At 38.9% G+C, this 21547-nt stretch overlaps 1 protein-coding gene across 1 annotated transcript; it reads left to right on the forward strand.

Moving 5' to 3' along the window:
• Positions 1-640: 640 nt before the first annotated feature.
• On the forward strand, positions 641-20091 carry LOC137255818 (protein disulfide-isomerase A4-like). The gene is made up of 11 exons (XM_067793373.1): positions 641-794; positions 1279-1423; positions 6995-7117; positions 7946-8028; positions 9775-9913; positions 10737-10942; positions 11653-11808; positions 13455-13603; positions 14129-14285; positions 14922-15161; positions 16117-20091. The coding sequence occupies exons 1-11, from the start codon at positions 686-688 to the stop codon at positions 16521-16523; spliced, it is 1914 nt and encodes a 637-aa protein (XP_067649474.1). The 5' UTR covers positions 641-685; the 3' UTR covers positions 16524-20091.
• Positions 20092-21547: the final 1456 nt, after the last annotated feature.

Consider the following 21547-nt stretch of genomic DNA (forward strand, 5'->3'; position numbering starts at 1 on the left):
TTATTTGAGTGGCAAATAAGTTGTTTTGTTAATGATTATGATAGAATTGGAAATTATACTCAGTCATATTTAAGCTAATCCAAAAACAAACTTTATTTTTCAATATTGTGTTTTTCAATCTATATATGTTTTTCATATAAATCAGAGTGTATGTATATTTACCGCAAGTACAGAGTTTATACAAGGACCTATATACCTGTTAAGCATGTTACAGCTAGATGTTTGAGCGGTGCCCCGTTGTTAAATTAGCCATTGTACTTATACCGGTTCAAATAACAACAATGGTGACTCAAATAACAACAATCACAATGAGCTTTGATGTATCTCTTAATCTTTATTTGGCCGTTCAAGATCATTCATGGGCTACGGACCTCAGCTGTTCCCTGGCAGCGCGATAACAACTGAGCTGGATTTCCCAAGCAAGGGAACCTGTCAACATCCCATTGGATGCTATTTATAGATCGTATAACTACGCCGAAATTGAACTTTTGTTAAATTACATACGATATACATTTTTTTTAAAGCTTTGACAATAGATATGACATTTTCTTACCAAAGTATGTTATTCAAATTTGTTTTGTCGTAATTACCAGGACTTGTCGTGATTTTAATGGCGAACTATTTTCGGAGTAGTACTTCCGGGTCATAGAGGACTGCCACCGGCACACATGTCAAATTTGCAAACATGGCAAAGATGGAGAAGTTGGCTCTTGTGTTCTTGCTGCTTTTGGGAACGTCTGCACTGTTTGTAAAGTGCGATGACTTGGATGAAGACGAAGCCACTAAAGAACCAGGTACTTTATGCATTCAAATTCATAATGACAATGCATACAAGGGTTGTTTTCTACATGGTCACAGTCGAACGTCTCAAAGCCCCCTCCCAAACTTGCCTAAACGAACTTAAAATCATTTAAAATGCAACGAAGTCGGAGACTCATTGCAAGAGGCAGGTATTTCCACATTCAGTAACGATGTAAGAGACAGTGCAATGGTTAAATTATTTACTCAGTTCATTAAGTCGATATAGTGTGAAATATACACTACTTATGCGTGCATTATTTATGCATTTTGCGTGAGAGTTTGTCATCTATTCTAGAATGAATGTACACGTCATGCAGTTTTTAGAAATGCAAATCATTGTTAGAGATTCATGTATTTATTTCTCATAATCATTTGGAAGATTATAATATTTCATAGTTTCTAAGTAGGAATTTCATTGATTAATTTTTTATCTTTGATACTTTAATTTAATGTCATTCCTGTTGTATATTGTTTCAGAAGATGAGGAGGCGGCTTCGACAGAGGGGGCAACCAACAAACATGGTGTCGTTGAGGAGGAGGATGTCATGGTGTTAACGAGTGCAACTTTTGATAAAGTTATAGATTCAGAAGACATCATCTTAGTCGAGTTTTATGCTCCTTGGTAAGCAATGGGTGATTATTACCAACAGGAAACAAATATGGTCAAACCTGTCAAAACTGGCACTCCATGAGACGGAAATGTAATGCCAGTTTTGGGAGGAAAACAAGTTTTTTTTTGTAGATTAAGTCACACTCGTTCTTACAGACACTTATTTTTATAGTTGACAAATGGAAGATTGGGATGTTGCCAAGTCAAAATGTTTTTAAATGGCAATTAAAATTTGTTATGCGCACAAAATGAAAATGATGCATGCCCGTAAAACATTTCACTTTTTTTATTCGCCTCTGTCATTCTATGATGTTACATCCCGGATCATCTTATCTCACCAACAGGGCTGTTATCTTTACGTTTTTGGAAGTCAAAGAGAGAATCTGCAGATTATAAACATCAATATGTAACCCTTGTATTGTGGAAGTTTAGAATATGCCATTATCTTTGTTTGAGGTGGCCTTCATTGCAAGACCCATTCTGAACATTGTAAGCAACATAGAATGTAGAGATGATTTTAACAATTTGAGTACCATATAGTTACCATGGCTACCACATGTCTGGTAACAAGGGTTCTCAGAAGCAGTTAGCTATAAACCATACCCATGTCTTGTGTGATATTGTGTAATAATCTTCAAATTGTAAAGTAAATCATGTCAACTTGCATTAGTAAATTCTAGTACAGCATTGGAAAGTAGTGACTTTGGGCCATGGGATGACTGTTTTGATGCCAAAATTGACTTAAAACTGTTGGTATCCAGTTGTCTGTTTGTTTCTGTTCTTATTGTGTTTGACTCAGTGTAGCATCAAGTCAGTCCAGTGGAAGATTGCCCAGATTGTGTCAAATATGAAATATGATTCCTGAGTAAGCATAACTCCTGATATTAGTGTTCCAGTGATTGAAAATGATATAAAAATCGCTTGAAACAAGGATTAAAAATAATTATTGATCGTAAAAACTATATTTTTGATTTATCAGAATTTTAAATTGTTTGGGTGGTGTTTTTGAAGTTGAGGTGTACGACAATATTTTATGGATAACAACTTCTTAATTGCGTTAGTGCGATGTTTTGATACAGATTCTTGTCTTATTGTGTTCATATATCAGAATTTTGTTGTTTTAGTATAATGCACATGAATGAAGGAAACTAATAATTAAATTTGATGAATATTCAGGTGCTCAACAGCTTAAAGCTATGTATATTTTATTCATAGTTTTGTGTTCATCACTGCGATAAATATTACTGTAACGTGTCAATAAGTAAATTTTGCATCAGTTGTGAAGTTATTGAGGTATACTGATAAATATTTATTCTTGCAGGCATGCATTTCCTTGCATGACAGTGTTAGTGATAAAACATTAATTAGAAAATAAACAAGTGAGAAAACCTTAAAACTGGTGATTACATTAAAACTGTATATATTTTGATTATAGTTGATAATCGTTCACCAGAAGACCTCAGATAGTGGATTTAGTTTCCAATTTCCATCACAATCCAGAACTCCAGGTAATATTTACATGTACAGATAAGCTGCGTGTCTGTGTTAATTGCAAAAATATACATGTGAAAACTAATGCCTACTTAGTTTATTGCATTCAAGTACACAAGAAGTTTTGTAATTGCTCAATAAATTCGATCTACATGTGGACAAACAAAAATAGATAAGATATCTGAGGTATAATAAAAGCTCCTGTTTCAACTCATGATCTTGGCAATTTGCAGACTTCGGTATGATTTCTTATGTTGCAGATCAAATATGTAAATCAACATATAAACATTAGTATATTGTTGCGATTAATGGAAAATGGTAAAATACCCATTTGAGTGTGAATAAGGTAGGCACAGTTTATTGGGTTATTCAAAAGAAAATTATGATACCCAATTGAGAGGAACACAAATGAATGTATAACTTAATGACCTGAAAGTTATCTGTATCTCTGGATGGAGCTCATGTTGGTGCTGTACCCACTTTGCTGAGTGGGTATTTCATTTAACTCATTTAGCTATATGTTACTGAGTAAGTTTACTGAGCTTGTATGTTCTGCTTTTAGTCATACCTTATCAGAACCAACTTAGATATGAGTGAAATGATTTAATAAAAGTCACTCATATACAATCAAGTCGATCATGTCGGCATTTTGACAAAGTCTGTAATTTATACATAAACACGAGTCCAAAACTTCACTGATACGTGTAAGCTTTGTTCATGAGAAGTTGCTTTGTGACCAAAAACATATTAGATCATCTTAAACAACTTAATAAAAACAAGAAGACAAAGTCATCAATATCTCCTGTAGTGGCAAATTACTCTTCATGAATATGTCCACTAATTATGATTTTGTGAAATGATTTGGCATGTATATATCAAAGTGGAAGGAGAGTACTGAAGGTTTTTAAGTTCTGCTCCAGAAAAGAGCACTATCATCAATTTCAATCAATTTCACACTTGTTGCAATGGAAACGTAACAAATATTTTATCTGGAAATCCCAAAATCTCAAAAGGCACAGTACACCACCAAGATCCATCTGTGTGACACAAGTTCGGTAAAGAAATATTGAATGGTTGTAAAGTTCTGCCACGGAAAAGACTAATGTGCATGGACAGATGGACAAAGTCCATTTTTCATGCAGAGGATAACAGAGTGATTTTAGCCAACTTCAGATGTATTCAGATGTATTCAGATGTACGGTATTGCTGTGATACTTCAGAAATCTTTACACTATTGTCCCTTCTGAAGCCCATACACTTTTGATAGACAGACAACTTAGATCTTGCTGATTGATAGCTCTTACAACATGACTTTATCTCAATTTCATGAGTTTTGAAAACTAGCCATGGTAGATACAGGGATAAACCTGGCTCAGAAAACATGTGAGATAAAATCTCACATGGGATCAAAAGCATGAGATTTTTTAAAGTCTTATGAGATTTAACTGTTCATGATCGTTCAGAAGAAAAAGATAACGAGACAAATAAAACATTGTCATAATCAATTTCAAGTCAAGCAATCCTGAATTGCAATGAATTAAAAGTCTGTAGATCTACTAGCATCACCATTGGTGTCTGCATTCTGGTTGTCATCAAGGTCAACGACTTAACTCTTTCAACACCAGTCAACCAGCGGCATAAACTGCCATGACACCGAGTTCCTAGCAACTCTGAGGTCATAGATGAAGTTTATGTTTATCAAGAGAAAATATCAACTTATAAATCATTATTGCTACTGCATATCATACACCAGTTGAAAGGACTAATCTTACTGTTTGTAAATCTGAAAGTTATTTTTATCATATGTTTCACGTAATACGACTACAACTTAAATAAGTTAATTTGTAATGAAAATGCAGGCATAGACATTTGTATGTCTAGATGAACCACGGAGGAACAAAAACCTGGAGCGTTTTTTCTGTTTGTAACAAGTCATGACATCCCCTTCACTTTTTCTTTCATATGTTCATTTATACACGATCAGAAAATTATTCTAGAAAGATTTCAGAAGTAATATGTATGGTCGTGTATTTCCCGATATCAGTGGCAATTCGCTTGGTAACGTGATACAACAGCGTGAAAAACCTCCGTTTTAAAATCTTTGTCTGATAATGAAGAACATGTGAGGCGATTCGTTTGATGGCGGGTATCATTCGAAAGCTCTGAACATCAACAAAATGACGGTATCCTTGCCTAGAGTATTTTCATAGTTGTAAGAAGCGCGTTTATTGGATAAACATTGGTTTCTAATGACGCTTTTTAGCCTCAGCCTGCAGTAAGGATCGTGATCGGTCAAATTCAGACAAGTGACCTAAGTCAGCCAATCAGATAACAGCAATGGATACTGTTCCCCTCCCCCTCCCCCCCCCCCCCCCCCCCCCCAACGAGAAAGAATGACATGACACGATCGCACAATAACGTTTGAAATAGTAAGTTATAATGTTCTTAGACAATTTTTATGATTACTGTTGTTGCTTTTATTCTTCAGTTTATGTGATTTGTTTAATTATATCCTCTACGCATTGTTGATTTGCTCACTGAGAACTCGGATGTGGACCCGTTGCCGAAGCATGTGTGTGAGAATAGTTTTTTTTAAAAATAACATTACGGAAAAAGAAAATAGTTTTCAATTCTAACCTTGTCGATAAATATGGCTATCTTAAATGTAATAAGTGTTGACAGGCATTATGAAGAGTGATAGATTTGATAAATGAATCATATGTTAGTTAGGTTCCGAAAAGTATAAATCATTTTGATGCAACTACTGACTGGTCGTTTTTTCGACCTACAGCTCCTGGGGACTGGCGATGTCTTGGCCAATTTTTCGGCCTACGGTGTTGAATGGGTCAAGTTGTTTCTTCGTTTTCATTCGTAGTCTTTAAGAATTTGAAGATTTTTATATCGAATAAGATGGTTTCGTTAGAAGCTGCCCTTTGTGTGACGTTGCAGAACACAACTTCCAAATGCGAACTCTGTACACCGTCGCACTGTGCATAAACAACACAGTACTGCGGGGTTCAGAGTTTGCCATACTCCTTGCAGCGCAGCTCATTTTGTGCAGCACTGTGTAACGATGTTCGGTGTTCCATACCAGAAGTTATGTTTCGAAGATTAAAATTAGGTAGAAAGCAACGGGAATATCTTTGACAGGACAAAATAACGACAAATCCTTTCTCAGTAAAACAGATTTAAAAACTTCCTATCATACAGGTAAGCAGGATGCGATTTTAAATCGCTGCAGGTAGATTTGAGTGCGATTTTAAAGCAACTGGTGCGAGAAAATCGCGATATCGCGGCCCAAGTCAATCCCTGTAGATAATAAGATAATAATTTTTCTGACAGTTGTGCAAGAATTTGCAACAACTTGCCTTGGTTGTAGATGCAAAAAAAGTTTTCTTTGACAGTTGCCTTTTTAAACTACACTGATATCCCATGTTTGTTGATAACAACAATGGCATTCATGAGGTGAGTGATTTGATTGGGAAATAGTTTCAAGCTAACCAATGGGTGGTCGTTTGGCAAAATACATTAGCTGCATTCACAGGATTGCTCATTGAAAGTACTAACATAACCTGTCAGTCACCACAACCAATAGCAATCGATGTCTTTTTCATTATGCACATGATTTTGTAGAATTATGTTCCATACAGATGTATTTTAAATCTTTTGCATATCCGATATTTATTATTGCATAACTGGTATGCTGTGATTATTTTTCAAATTTTCTATGTGTATTTTAGTCGCAAGAGGCGACTAACGGGATGGGGTGGTCAGGCTAACTGACTTGGTTGACACATGTCATCAGTTCCAACTTGCGCAGATCGATGCTCATGTTGTTGATCACTGGATTGTCTCGATTATTTACAGACAGCCGCCATATAGCTGGAATATTACTGAGCTGGAATATTACTGAGTGCGGCGTAAAACTAAATTCATTCACTGTGTGTATTTTAGCCGGATGTACAGTGTGTCTGGGCCTCTGCAAACATGTGGAGCCAAGTACACATAACTCACAGCAGTAATCTGTGAAATATTTTTGTAAGACCAGTTTCATATGACCCACCAGTATGTTGTCTTAATTGACTGTTTCAGGTGTGGACATTGCAAGAATCTAGCTCCGAAGTATGCCAGTGCCGCCAAGACACTGAAGGAACATGATCCCCCAATCCCCCTTGCGAAGGTGGATGCCACAGAAAATGAGGATCTGGGTACAAGGTGAGTTTCTGAGATCAGTTTATGAAACTCATGAAAGTGCCAGGAAGCCCACAGGGCTGATAACTAAAAAATGATCCTGGCCCTGTTAACATGTAACCAGCCGTGTATCAAAAAACAGGAAACTGAGATTAGGTGTTAAAAACTGATTAAACGATCACACCAGTCAATGGCATGGTGAAATATATGCCCATGGAAAATGTTTTGGCCCACAAAGTTGGTTATGAAATAGCCCGTCGTGTCACTTGCTAGCAGCAGGCCACCGAGCAGACGCTATTTCATACACTGCTGAGGGCTGTGTTTGCATTTTGGTTACATCCTATGGCTGTTACTATTCTCTTGCATATTCAGTGAATCTTACCATATCCTTTATTAACGCCTAAACTGCTCACTTGTGTTTTTTTTGGAAAAGGAAGTAGTCAGACTGATTTAGCATAAGTATTAGTCCTTGACTGGATGCTTCTTTGCAGTCTTACTTTCAGCTGTAAATTCAAGGGCTGTCTAGTCGGTTTATGGTAGAAATATGGTATGCTGTTTGACTAGTAAGCAGTATTTGGTTGATTGCAGTTGTGTTGTCAGCTGGGCATCGTAGTACCTGGAAATTCATTTGAAAATAACAAACTGAATAATTTAGTAAGGTTGTCATGAGTTACCTCCCTTTGGCAACATGGCTTTGCAGGAGTGCTCAAGTTTTATATTGCACCAGTTAGGGCTAATTGTGTCCTGATAAAGTGTCCCCATGCAGCAACTGTTGAAAAGACACATAGTCTTTGCAAACAGTAGTATGATCTTTTGAATATGTTTTTCATGTATGAACACCTTTCTTTCCAGATTTGAAGTGACTGGCTATCCCACTCTGAAGTTCTTCAAGAATGGCCAGGCGTTTGATTACGAGGGTGGAAGGACTGAGTTTGGTAATTTCTCACTTCTGATGTGATGTGTAATGTAGGGTATGGGTTTGAATGCAACATTTATATTTTTTTCCCACGAGACAAACAGGATCAGGTGGTCAGGCTTGCTGACTTGGTTGACACAATTCATCATATCCCAGTTGTGTAGATCAAAGCTTTTTCTGTTGATCACTGAATTGTCTGGTCCAGATTTGATTGTTTACAGACCATGCTGAAATATTGCTGAGTTCCATGGCCTTAAAAGTAAAATATTGCCGAATACCATGGCCATGTAGATGAAATATCGCTGAGTACTGCTGCCATATAGCTGAAATATTGCCGAATACAATCTATCAGTCAGTCTCTGTATGATTTTCTTCCCCAACAAGACATGAAGTAATAGAAGTGAAATACTGTTCGAAGTAGCTTCGAACCCAAGAACACAACTTGTAAGTCAATGCCCCATTGAAGCGATATTTTGCACAGCCTGAACAAATCTTCATAAAAACTAATCATATCATATTCACCCATTTTTCTCCTTGGTTACAATAAAGAAACCTTTTTGTTCCCCAAAAGTTCAAAAACATTGAATGTTTTGACATATGGTAACAGTCCTCAGAGTTTGGTGGATTAAACAGTTAGAATAGTGATGTGGAGTTTACGAGCATGTCAAGTTCTCATGTCAGGGTCAATGTGTTTCTGTTAGGTTCAGTTTCGGCCATATTGGTATGATCAGTAACAGCATGGTTCAGATTTGTTTACTTAATAAGGGTTATGGGGTTAGCATTCAAGGTTAGGGCTGAAATGGTATACCATTTGCATTTGGTTTGGTATCCCAAAATTCACTTTGAAAATACAGTACGTTTGGTTTTCATGGCGAAATTGTCCTCACAAATTTATTTCTAGCTGTCATTTCTACTCTTTCTGACATTTCTGTCCTGCTATTGTCAACGACTCATGCTAATTTGACTGGACGAACATGGTTGTATAAAGACACTTTCCTTCTTGTCCAAGAAGTTTTCTTCTAGGAACTTTAACCAAACAGACAGTGCCTTTCCATGAAAACATACATCCTATCAAATTTACTTGTTGATGATCTGAACTGAGAGCTGTGTACCACAATACATACCGAATTGTGGCATAGCATACTATTGCATCCCTATTTTAGGTAAACATTATCATGTCCTGCAGAAACCCCATATTTGATTCACCTCAAGGGTACAATGTTCTGAGCACAAATTTGATGTTCTGTAGTGATAATTCTGGAATATTGCTAAAAGCAGAATATTCTAGTGCTCATACTTGTAAATATAGATTTGTTACCACAGCTTGTTTTAAGAATTCCATTCCATTCAGTGTTCACTCACATGAGTGTTTATCAGATTCTGACATCGAAGGCGATTACCATGGTGTAGTGATTATAATGTCTGCCCGGAGAGTAGATGGTCGCGGGTTCGATCCCTAAGGCTGTGTTGTAACAACAGATGTTAAAATATGGTACTTGTTGGTCCCTGCCTGGCCTTGGCTTTATTAGATACAATAGATACCAGTCAGCTTGGTATTCATGCTTAACTGCATGATGGTATCTTAGTGAGCTAGCACTGAAAAAACAGAATAAGTCTGGTCTAGTACAAGCAGCCTTACACACACGCATGGACATCATATGAGCGAAATATGTTGAAGTGCAACGTTGAGCTCTATTTCACTTCATCTCTGACATGGAAGCAGAGTTTAAAATATGATGAAAGTGAAATTGATTCCTGCTTCCAGAAATTGTGAACTACATGAAGGAGAGAGCTGACCCTCTATGGAGGCCCCCACCAGATGCTGTCATCACACTGACTAGCGACAACTTCACCGAGGTCGTCAACAGGGAGGACCTCATCCTCGTGGAGTTCTACGCCCCATGGTGAGTTGAACAGGCTGCTCTGATGATTAACTCCAAACCTCTTACCAGCATCAGCATAACATTTCCTGAACATCTACTTGAGCACTGGCATCAGTTGTCAAAGATAGTGTATTTTGTTTGGTGGAGTTGCTCCCCTTGTATTATAACTGTAAGATCTTGTAGTTTGGCCCTGAGTTTTGCCATGTTTGTTATTAAATACTCAGCTATCAGCTAAGTGGTAGCTTTCAAGAGCCCATATCACTTGATTTTCCTTTCTTTTATTGTGATCTCAGTCTGTATCTCTCCTAGGGCCCTGTTCCACAAAACTGTTATAGTGGTAAGGTCACTTTAACTCCCATTCTTTAGCATCGTCTGAGCATCAACGAAATGCTAAAGTCGCTTTGTGGAATGGTTTGAAGCTGGGTTGGTACAGGATGCAGTAAGCCACTGTCTTTTCTTGTTGACGTATACTATATACTGCTGGGAAACAAGGATAAGTTGAGCACCAACCTGACAATAGTCTTGTATTAGCATGCACGAGTGCCGTCCACGGGCACTAGCTATTGTGAGAGAAGGGGCCCCAGGTTGTCCGCAATCAAGTACTACACTCAAGTCATGTGCAGCTGTGCTTGGAATCAGTTTCATCGTCATACACTGCAAGTGCACTAACCTACATCTGCTCTTCTTTCAACAAACCAAACGGGTTTGCTCGTTGTTTTGCACTGCCCTACTTCTCGTAATGCACTTGTTCAACTTATCCTTGTTTGCCAGTGGTAGCTGTGATACTGATTCAGTACTGAATTTTGACTAGTCTGTTTTTCACATTTTGTTTGTGATGATTTAGGTGCGGACATTGTAAACGACTAGCCCCACAGTATGAGAAGGCTGCCAAGTCACTAAAGGCGCATGACCCCCCAATACCCCTGGCCAAGGTGGACGCCACAGTCAGCACTGACCTGGCTAAGGAGTACGGAGTGACAGGATACCCAACTTTGAAGATATTCCGGAAAGGTCGCGTGTCTGAGTACAAAGGAGAGCGTGAGGAGAGAGGTAAGGCTGAGTGGCTGGGGGTGGCCTTGTGCATGCCCTGTTCATGCCCTGTTATTGATGAAAGGAAATGTGTCAAGTATCAGGAAGAGAAACTGCGGACCCGTGCCAGATGTCTTCAGACTCTTGACATAATTTCCATAGACTTGCATGTTATTTCAGTGTAGTATAAATGATTTTCATGAAGGGACTTGAGGATGGATCTTTGTAAAATTTAACAGGCAAATGTGAAATCATCTCTGCTCTGCACTCGTGATTTAACTAATGATATCACATTGATAATATTTTATCAGCTTGTGTATGGTAAGACAGTGCACAATCCCATAGGCTGCCATGCTAAAGGAGTCCTCAGCACATGAAATATGTTAATTAATATCTTTCAATTCAATAAATCAGCAACAGAAAATTAAACAGAAATTATGTGATTGTAGGTAAGATGATTCCCCACTAATGTGTAAAATTTTACTTGATCGTAGTAAAATCAAATTCATGAAAATTATTTATACTACACTAAATTAACATGTAAGTCTATAAAAATTACACCAAACATCAGAATATAAGTGGCACAGGTCTGTAGATGGACCTATGTGTGAGACCAGCTCCAGGGAACTTGTGAACAGGTGTATGGACAAAAGAGTTCATTTCATAGTGAATAAAGTCTCAGTATTACTTAAGGTCCTGCATTGCTGAAACATTGTTGTTTCCACTGCCAGGCATTGTGGGATACATGATCCAGCATCAGGGCGAGGCAGCAAAGCAGCTTGATTCTGACAAGGCAGTTCGCAACTACATGAGTGACGATGACATCAGCATTGTGGCCTTCTTCGGTAGCACTGATGACCCTAGACTCCAGATATACAAGGATGCAGGTCAGAACGTGTTGTAGTACTGTCATGGTACACTTAGTCATGATTCCTTTTGCCCTGTAAATGAAACCACAATACACTTTGTACTGATACACTTAGTCGTGGTACACTTAGTCACGATACACTTAGTTCCGATACACTTAGTCACCATACACTCTGTCCTGATACACTTAGTCATGGTACACTTAGTCTCAATACACTTAGTCACAATACACTTTGTCCCGATACACTTAGTTGTGGTACACCTAGTCATGGTACACTTAGTCAAGACACACTTAGTCGTGGTACACTTAGTCAAGACACACTTAGTCATGGTACACTTAGTCAAGACACACTTAGTCGTGGTACACCTAAACACAATACACTTAGTTCCGGTACAAATAGTCACAATACAGTTAGTTCCGGTACACCTAGTCACAAGACACTTAGTCCTGATACACTCAGTCAAGGTACACTTAGTCCCGATACACTTAGTCATGGTGCACTTACCCGTGAAGGTCCCAGAATAGAATAGGCCTTCAGCAACCCATGCTTGCTATAAAAAGCAACTATGCTTGTCGTAAGAGGCAACTACCGGGATTGGGTGGTCAGACGCAAGATACACTTAGTTCCGGTACACCTACTCATGGTACACTTAGTCCCGATACACTTGGTCATGGTACACTTAGTCCTGAAACACTTGGTCATGGTACACTTAGTCCCGATACACTTGGTCATGGTACACTTAGTCCCGATATCTTGGTCATGGTACACTTAGTCCCGATACACTTGGTCATGGTACACTTAGTCCCGATACACTTGGTCATGGTACACTTAGTCCCGATACACTTGGTCATGGTACACTTAGTCCCGATACACTTGGTCATGGTACACTTAGTCCCGATACACTTGGTCATGGTACACTTAGTCCCGATGCACTTGGTCATGGTACACTTAGTCCCTATAGACTTGGTCATGGTACACTTAGTCCCGGTACACTTGGTCATGGTACACTTAGTCCCGATACACTTGGTCATGGTACACTTAGTCCCGATACACTTGGTCATGGTACACTTAGTCCGGATACACTTGGTCATGGTACACTTAGTCCGGATACACTTGGTCATGGTACACTTAGTCCCGATACACTTGGTCATGGTACACTTAGTCCCGATACACTTGGTCATGGTACACTTAGTCCTGAAACACTTGGTCATGGTACACTTAGTCCCGATACACTTGGTCATGGTACACTTAGTCCCGATACACTTGGTCATGGTACACTTAGTCCCGATACACTTGGTCATGGTACACTTAGTCCCGTTACACTTGGTCATGGTACACTTAGTCCCGATACACTTGGTCATGGTACACTTAGTCCCGATACACTTGGTCATGGTACACTTAGTCCTGAAACACTTGGTCATGGTACACTTAGTCAATCAATGAGAATTGTCTTAATACATTTTGTCATGACAAACTGTGACTATTGGTACAGATAATCATGATACAATTCACATAGTCAGTACATACTTTCACTTACAGTTACAGTTTGCCTCAAGACATCAAATCATGATATGATGAAACACAAGAAAATTTAAAACTAGCAAAATCCCAGCAAACATTTATGTGATTGAGACATTGTTTACATTCAGCTTGCTTTGTTTCAGCCAATGATATGCGAGATGACTTCAACTTCGCCTTCACGTTGTCGAGCGAGGCCAGGAATCGGTACAAGGTGAACCCAGGGTCTGTCGTGGTTTTCAATGCCGAGCGATGCTACACCAAGTATGAACCCAAGTGGCACATTCTGAACAAGGTAAACAAGAGTTGTCTTTCATGGACAAGGAAGCTTGTGTGAAAACCACTGTTTGTGTGACATCTGAGGCATCAGCTTGAATTAAAGAATATCACTAAATTGGAAGATGTGATTCATTTAAGTTCATTGTATTCCATTAGTTGTGTTGTGTAGATATAGTGCAGATGGATTATGGCTCTGCATGGTTAGGAAAGCACAGTTCAACAAATGGATGATTTGGACAATTGTAGCTCAACGATAGCTTCGTGGGAAAGGGGCAAGGTATCTTGTAAGATCCAGTTGGTAAGGTATATGTGATGTCAGCAGGTGATTAGTCATGGCTCTGGGCTCAATTTCACAAAGCACTCATAAGTCTAAGACCTTGTAACTTTTCTTGTAGCATCTGTAGCTCCTGTTATACAGTATGGGATGTACGAATGCTGTGAGAAAAGTTATGAGATGTTAAACTTATGAGAGTTTAGTTAAACTTGGCCCTGGCGTCAAGTGTTGGTCCAGTTTTAACTTTATCATCATTGCTATTTGCAGGATGAGCTCACATCTGAGGACATCTCTGAGTTTGTGAAGGCCCATCAGGTTCCTTTAGTCGGCACTTACGATAGCTCCACAGAAAGACGCTATAGCACAATGAAACCACTGTGCTTTGTCTTCTACACAGTAGACTGGAGTTTCGATGGCCGAGAGGGTAAGTTGCCTTGGTGTTATAAGAAAGAATGGCAGGACAATAATATCACTCTGGCGTACGAGTGAGGATAAGTATAAGTGTTTCATTCCCGCCACAAAGTGAGAGGGGGACATTGAACACCATCTGTCCATCAGAAATGATGGAGACAGATTTTCTCAGAAACCGTCGTAGATATGGAAACCAAATTAGATACTTATTTTTAGAACTTGAATGGCGTGAGTTCAAAACAGAAACCATGTTTTAATTTGTAACAGTCATGGCCCATGTCTTGTGTTTCTTGACATTGTGCAGGAAAACAGGAACCAAACGCTAACAGAAAACTTTCGCGAAGGAGATTGATGACTATGCATTCTTCTTCTTGTTTCTATGGTGCTTCAAATTTTGCATTGAGTGCATTTATTTAAAAAAACTCAGAAAAAACATAATTGTTGCTCAGATTTTCTACAAATATCTAATATCAGCAGCACTGACTGGACTTCCTTGATTGTTAAGCTCACTGCAAAGAGTCTACACACATCTCTAGTACTCTGCTATGCCAAGCCGACCCATTCACTTGATAAGGTAAAGCAGAATAAACTGTACAATCAGTCCCTATCTTTGTTTTGCAGCAAGTGTAAAAAATTCTTGATATTTCAGCTACACAGATATGGCGAAGGAAAATTGCTGATATTGCCAAGGACTACAAGAATGAAATACATTTTGTGATTGCCAATGAGGAAAGCCATGAACCACTAATCAAGGACTTCCAGTTTGAAGAGTCTGGCGAAGAGATGAACATTGGAATTCTCGATGAAAAGCAGAAGAAGTACCGCATGGAACCATTTGAAGATTTTGATGCTGATGAGATTCGAGAATTCCTGGACAACTTCAAGAAAGGTAATGCCATGTACAGGGAAGACAGAGATGTCTCTCTGATCTGTTGAAAGGAAGTTTAATCAGAGCAAGACCATTTCCTACCCTTCTTACTGCTAGACTGTCCCCAGATACATTTGGTTTAACTTCAGTAAACAGTATTTGTCTCCTAGTGGTTATCCTACTCCTAGGGCAGAGTGGTTATCCTACTCCTAGGGCAGAGTGGTTATCCTACTCCTAGGGCAGAGTGGTTATCCTACTCCTAGGGCAGAGTGGTTATCCTTGTGCTTGTCTCCCAGCGTCCCAGCATGTCTTCCCCTAGATCAGAAAATGAGCCCTTGCCTTCAAGATGGTTATCTATGGGTGGAACGTGTACCCAGTACCCTTTGATTTCCTGGCAGTGCATATTTCAGTGGAGAATAGGATCGCTGTATCCAGATCCCTGTTGTGTTAATTCCTGACTTCAAATTGGTAAGATATGGCAATATATTCTTCAACCCGGAGGCTAAACTTGCCAGTTTTTCAATGCATTAATCATGTATTATATTAAGAAGTGACTGTAATTATGTTTATTCCATCAAAGATAATGCAACATTTCAATCATGAAGGAGTAACACTACATTGTTTAATCTATTAGTCATGTGACCATAACGAGTCCAACTATTTAGACGGGTCAGCTCATTACCCATCTGTCCCGGGTACCCAGACTACACTTTCCAGCTCAGTTCTTATCGTACAGTGGGTGTTCTAGGGCAGGATGTGAAGTACTTCTCTCTTACTGGGTATTCCAGTGTAGAAAACATCACAAGTTTTCCAGGTTTTTAGGGAACTTGGCATCAGAGAATGCCAAATGCCACATAGTATATATCTTGGTGATGAAATATCAGTCTGGTTCCCTATGTTCTGTCTTTCGGACAGTACAGTGAAACACCTGTCACCATAAAACTTGTATGTTTAAACAGCATGTTTTTATTTTCAGGCAAAATTGACCCAATTATCAAATCTCAACCTGTTCCAAAGAAACAGGGACCTGTCATCACTGTTGTGGGCAAGACATTCGACAAGATTGTACGAGACAACAGTAAAGATGTCCTTATTGAGTTCTACGCCCCCTGGTGTGGCCATTGTAAATCTCTGGAACCAAAGTACAAACAGCTCGCCAAAAAGTACAAGTCTGAAAAACAGCTGGTCATAGCAAAGATGGATGCCACGGCCAATGACGTCCCGGACGACTTCAAGGTTGAAGGATTTCCGACAATATATTTTGTTCGGTCTGGAGATTCAAAACCAGTGAAGTATGAGGAGGGGCGTGAGGTTGAAGACTTTAGTAAATATCTCGAAGAGAATGCCTCATCTCTTGGTAAAAAGACAAAAGAAGAATTGTAACATTTTAGATATTTTTATTCATTCAATTCATTGAGTTCATATCATGACCATTTTGCAAATGTGAGAGTCATATTTTGTGAGGGACCAGTTTCTTTTAATATTACATTTTTTGTTTTGGGTTGAACTATCTTGTTACCATGGCTACATAATTGATGTTAATGACTGTTGGCAATGAGGTTGAATTTCTTCGAATGTGTTTTATTCTGATGTGAGAATCTTAATGAAACAATGTGAGAAATGTTGAAGTGCTATTGATACATGAGACACACTTTATGTACAAAACAAAAAGTATTCCTGTTACTTCTTGACTTTTCTTGACCGATGACGAAATCATGCATGTACTGTTTGCTTTGACAATGTCTGATGGGTAGTATTGTCAACTGGACAAAATCAGGTGTAGTTAACCAGTATCTTCCAAACTGAATTGAGGGGTGATGGGGTAGCCTAGTTGTTAAGGCATTTGATTGTCAAGTTGAAGACCAGGTTACAGTTACCCACATGGGTACAGTGTGAGAAAACCATTTCTGGTGTCCCCATCGTGATATTGCTGGAATATTGTTGTATAAGTGGCGTAAAACTAAACTCACTCAGATTAAATGACTTGACTGGTTAGTACAAAAGACGTGGAGTATCATTATCTCATATCAGATAAATACAAGATGTCATGCTGTGATGTGATAACATTCAGCGTGAAGATCTGTGTTACGTCATTTGAACTATCTATTCCTACAATCAGCATCAGTACATTTTGAGTAAACCAGCACATCTGATGTCTTCTCTTTTGAAAGTCTTCTGTGTTGTTCTTTAACCAAGTTGTATGTGAGACGAGTGTATATCATATGAAATTTTGTTCTATGGCAGTTTAAATTTGGTTGAATTCATGTAACGTGGATGCTGTTTAGAAGTTCTGTGGACAGGGAAGAGAGGAAATGGCTTACTGAGATTCTGTTGTGTTGACAGTTTGTTTACCCTTATTTACGAGAGATTCATGTCTGATTGGTTTCATATTACTGTGGCAGGAACTACATTGTTTGAAATTGAGGTACGAGATGTCTCATGCTATCAGTTCTCAATGAGGGTATGTATCTAATGAAAGTCGCATGACTGAAATTATGCAGGTGATTGTTCCTGAAAGTGCCTTACTTACATCATGGTAACTTAGGTTACAATATTCCATTGGGGACATGGATATCTTGGTAACCATGCCAACATTGATACCTTGATGTTACTTTGGTAACACTTATACTTTGATAACCATGGTGATGCTTGTATCTTGGTAACTGTGGTGATGTTTGCGTTGAAATCCTTCATATGAGTGTTACCTTGGTAACAGTGATACCTTACGTGTGTGTGTCTGTAGGTCAAATGTTGATGACAGTGACGCTTAACTTTTACTCACTCTGCTTGTGAAATATTTGTGCTCACTGCTGCTACTGAAGGATTCATTGGAATTGAAAGTGTGATCAAATCTCCCTCTTTTCCAGTGAAACACCCTCTCCATACTTTTTTCAAAATGTTTGAAAAGCTGACATGTTGAAAAAACAACTAATTTACTTATTTCCTCTGCCACCACCACTGACCCAGGGTAGCCTAGTGGTTAAAGAATTGGCGTGTCATACTGAAGGTCTGGGTTCGATTCGACACATGAGTACAATGTGTGTAGCCCATTTCTGGTATTGTCGAAAGAGGCGACTAACGGAATCGGGTGGTCAGGCTCACTGACTTGGTTGACACGTCATTGGTACCCAATTGCGCAGATCGATGCTCATGTTGTTGATCACTGGATTGTCTGGTCCAGACTTGATTATTTACAGACTGTCACCATGTAGCTGGAATATTGCTGCGTGCGGCGTAAAACTAAACTAACTCACTCACTCATTTCTCATATCCCCTGCAGAGATTTTGCAGGCATTTTGGTAAAAGTCGTGTCAGCCAAAACTCGCTGACTGGGAAACACTGTAGTGAAATTTATTTGAGCTTGTCTCATCGTGGTATAGGGCTGGGATGGTGTTGACTCTTTTCATAATTAAAGATTTAGACATAATAATTTCAGTCACTTTTGAATATAATACATGTTTAAGGTACTGAAGAACTTGAAACTTTAGCTTTATTTTTGATGTCAGAAATTAGCGTTACAGGTATACAGGCAGGGTAACTGGGGAGGGGGTGAGATACTCAAGTAGAAAATTTTGACCTGTCCCAGCTGTAGTATCATGTTAGAGTAAGTCATGTGACCCATCATGTGATCTGTGATGAAACTCATGTGACACTTCGTCACTTGTGATCCCCACTCACATCACTTGTGATAACTTATGTACTTAATTCATTGAACAGTTTCCATTTTTGACATGCAACATTTGTAAGTCAGTAATGCCTCGTAATATCATGGTACATCTTTCTGTCTTGAACTAAACTGAGAATTCAATGGCATTTTGCCTTTTTTCTGATGCCCTCATATGCTGGCTCTTCTTTCCAGGGGAAAAAAGAGCTGCATGAGAATTATTCTGCTTTGAACTGTCAGCTGAAAGATGTACGGTGTCTCTACATTGATGATTGCTTGTGTGTTTGTTGAAATGACTATGTGTTGCATGACTTTGATGGATGTAGAGCTGAAGTTCATTTGGATGTGTTATACTAATCCTTTGTGCTGTGTCCTATAAGGAAAAACAATAATTTAAGTGCCAAGGTGACATTAGATCCGAGAGAAACATCACCCTTATTTTTACAGCTGTTGTCAGATTCATGCTTTGTCTCGACAAGCAGTATGTTCAGTTCCTTAAATACAGGGAGGGTGAAAATATGGAAGCATTTTGGTGGTTTGAGTAGTTACATGAATAGTGATTAAACATTTGTTATTGCCTGTAGATGTAAGGTATAGATTGACCACGGTTATATTGGTGGATCATCATTTCAGAAGTGAAGTTCTGTAAACTGCAGTGGCTAAAATTGACACCCATTTTAACATTTGCCCTAAGTGGTAGTCTGTTGGACCGTACCTGTGAAGTAGATGCTCAAGCTCAGTGAATCAATGGCTTGCCATCGTACTCTGACAATAGCAATTGTAACATCAATCACTGGATTATCTGGCCCATAATTGATTATTTCAGACTGCCGCCATACATGATGTACCATGTTAAACAACCTCCCATCTTACATTTGAAGTCAGTGTTATTGCTTTTTTTGGTACTCATTATAACATGCAACTGACTAAAGGGCTTTTGACAATCCCTTGTTACTTTGCAACAAACTTAAGTCATTCTAAAAGCATGAATCTCAGATTCTCTGACTTGCCTGCACACTGCCTGTGCTTGCAGGGATGACCTTCCGAGTCGGGACCCCATCAGTTTTCTCCCACGTGAAGTTAGTATGCTGTATAACTGAAAAACTGTTGAAAGCAGTGTTTAACCATGTTCAAATTCATCCGAAATGGGCAATTGAGACTTGGCGCCTTATTGTTAGAGCTTTGGGACAGTAGTTCTGTTTATGTAGATTTTTAGTGATCAGTTTGGTTGAATAAGGTGTTGATGTCTATTTCAACTAATGTGAAATAAATTGTTTTTGTTTGAAACATTTGTACCCTTTTTGTTGAGTTTTGGGACTACAACAATGAATATGGTTGGTCGGTTGGTGCAGTTATTGTTTTTTTTGTACTTTTCATTCATTAGATTACATGGCCCTATGATCAGGGGTCACATTGACTCAGGCGTCATTGCAGTGATAATCCGAACAATGGGTTGTTAGCACACTGATATCAGGTATCATTGCAGTGATTCGAACTGAGGGTTGTTCACAAAATGATCTTAATCAGGGTTCATTGCTGTAACGATCGAAACCAAGGGTTGTTAGCAAAGTGGTCGGAATCTAAGATCATAAGGTGTTAAAAGGTATCATTGGCAAAGTTTTCTAAGCTATTGTTGGATTGTTCAAATCAAGGATGATTGCCAGTGTCGTTCGAAACCGGTTCATCATCAGGGCGACCAGAACTATGAGCCGACGGATCCAGGAAACTGATTGTGACCCTTGAATACATGGATTATGATCACAATAAACATTCAAGTCCAAACGTTCACGATTTGAATGATAATGATGGATGTAATGTCAGGTCTGAATGAAGGAATATTGGAAGACATGCATTGGACCAAATTATCAGATGGCATGTTCTGTTTTTAAACCGAGTGAAAGGGAACTAGAATTTCAGAAACTGCAAGAACTGAGAAACTATTTAGTACCTGCATTGGCAACAAAAACTTCACGGAATTAAATACTCGGATATAAAAGTACATGTTGTTCAATGTGCAATGATCTATAAAGAAACAGGTTACTGGCTGAAGGCGCGGTAGAACACGAGTAAACTGTAGCGCAAATGGGTGGCGCAGCATAGAGAAAATGACCAGTCTTCTTTCATGCGCGCGAAGCGCTCACATATATGAAGCCTTGTCATATTCTCTATGCTGCGCAACCCCATTTGCGCTACATTTTGCCCGTGGGTAGATGTACCGATGTTGACCCTAGGTCTGGTCGTTTAAACTGAACATATCCAAGGACCTTCTGACTTGTCAGCATCATGGGCCTTTCTATGTCACTCAGAATGAGATCACTGTTTGAAACATAGAGTCAATATGTCAAAACGCACATGCCATCGCCCCAACTAACCATAAACAACGTGATGACCTCGAGTTCTGAGACAATAAACTACAACTGAGGTAGATTATCAAAACTCAATACTAGTAGCTCTACGTCAGCAGAAGGAAGGACGGGAAGGAACGCTCAAAGGAAAGCTTCGTTGAGGTTTTTGCTCTTTCAGAAGGGACAAGGAGCTTTTGGATGCATCGCAAATATGACTGGACTAATGGTGTCTATCATATGAACTATCATTGGTCTCTGTTAGAAACAAATAATTCCATTTATTGACCGTTTATAATTCATGGCTAGTGGGAGTGATGATTTTTATGGAACTGCATATACCTCACCAGAACAAAATGGGTGACCTCCCCTCAAAGTCATCACTCCGGCGATAAATTATG

Source organism: Haliotis asinina, chromosome 11, assembly GCF_037392515.1.
Source record: "Haliotis asinina isolate JCU_RB_2024 chromosome 11, JCU_Hal_asi_v2, whole genome shotgun sequence".
NCBI classification, from domain to species: Eukaryota; Metazoa; Mollusca; class Gastropoda; order Lepetellida; family Haliotidae; genus Haliotis; species Haliotis asinina.

Bases quoted from the DNA above. Each gene is read 5' to 3' on its own strand.
- LOC137255818 (XM_067793373.1), top strand. From the start codon at position 686: ATGGCAAAGATGGAGAAGTTGGCTCTTGTGTTCTTGCTGCTTTTGGGA. The intron at 10,943-11,652 runs GTAAGGCTGAGT...TTCCACTGCCAG, and splicing joins AGGAGAGCGTGAGGAGAGAG to GCATTGTGGGATACATGATC. The intron at 13,604-14,128 runs GTAAACAAGAGT...TGCTATTTGCAG, and splicing joins AGTGGCACATTCTGAACAAG to GATGAGCTCACATCTGAGGA.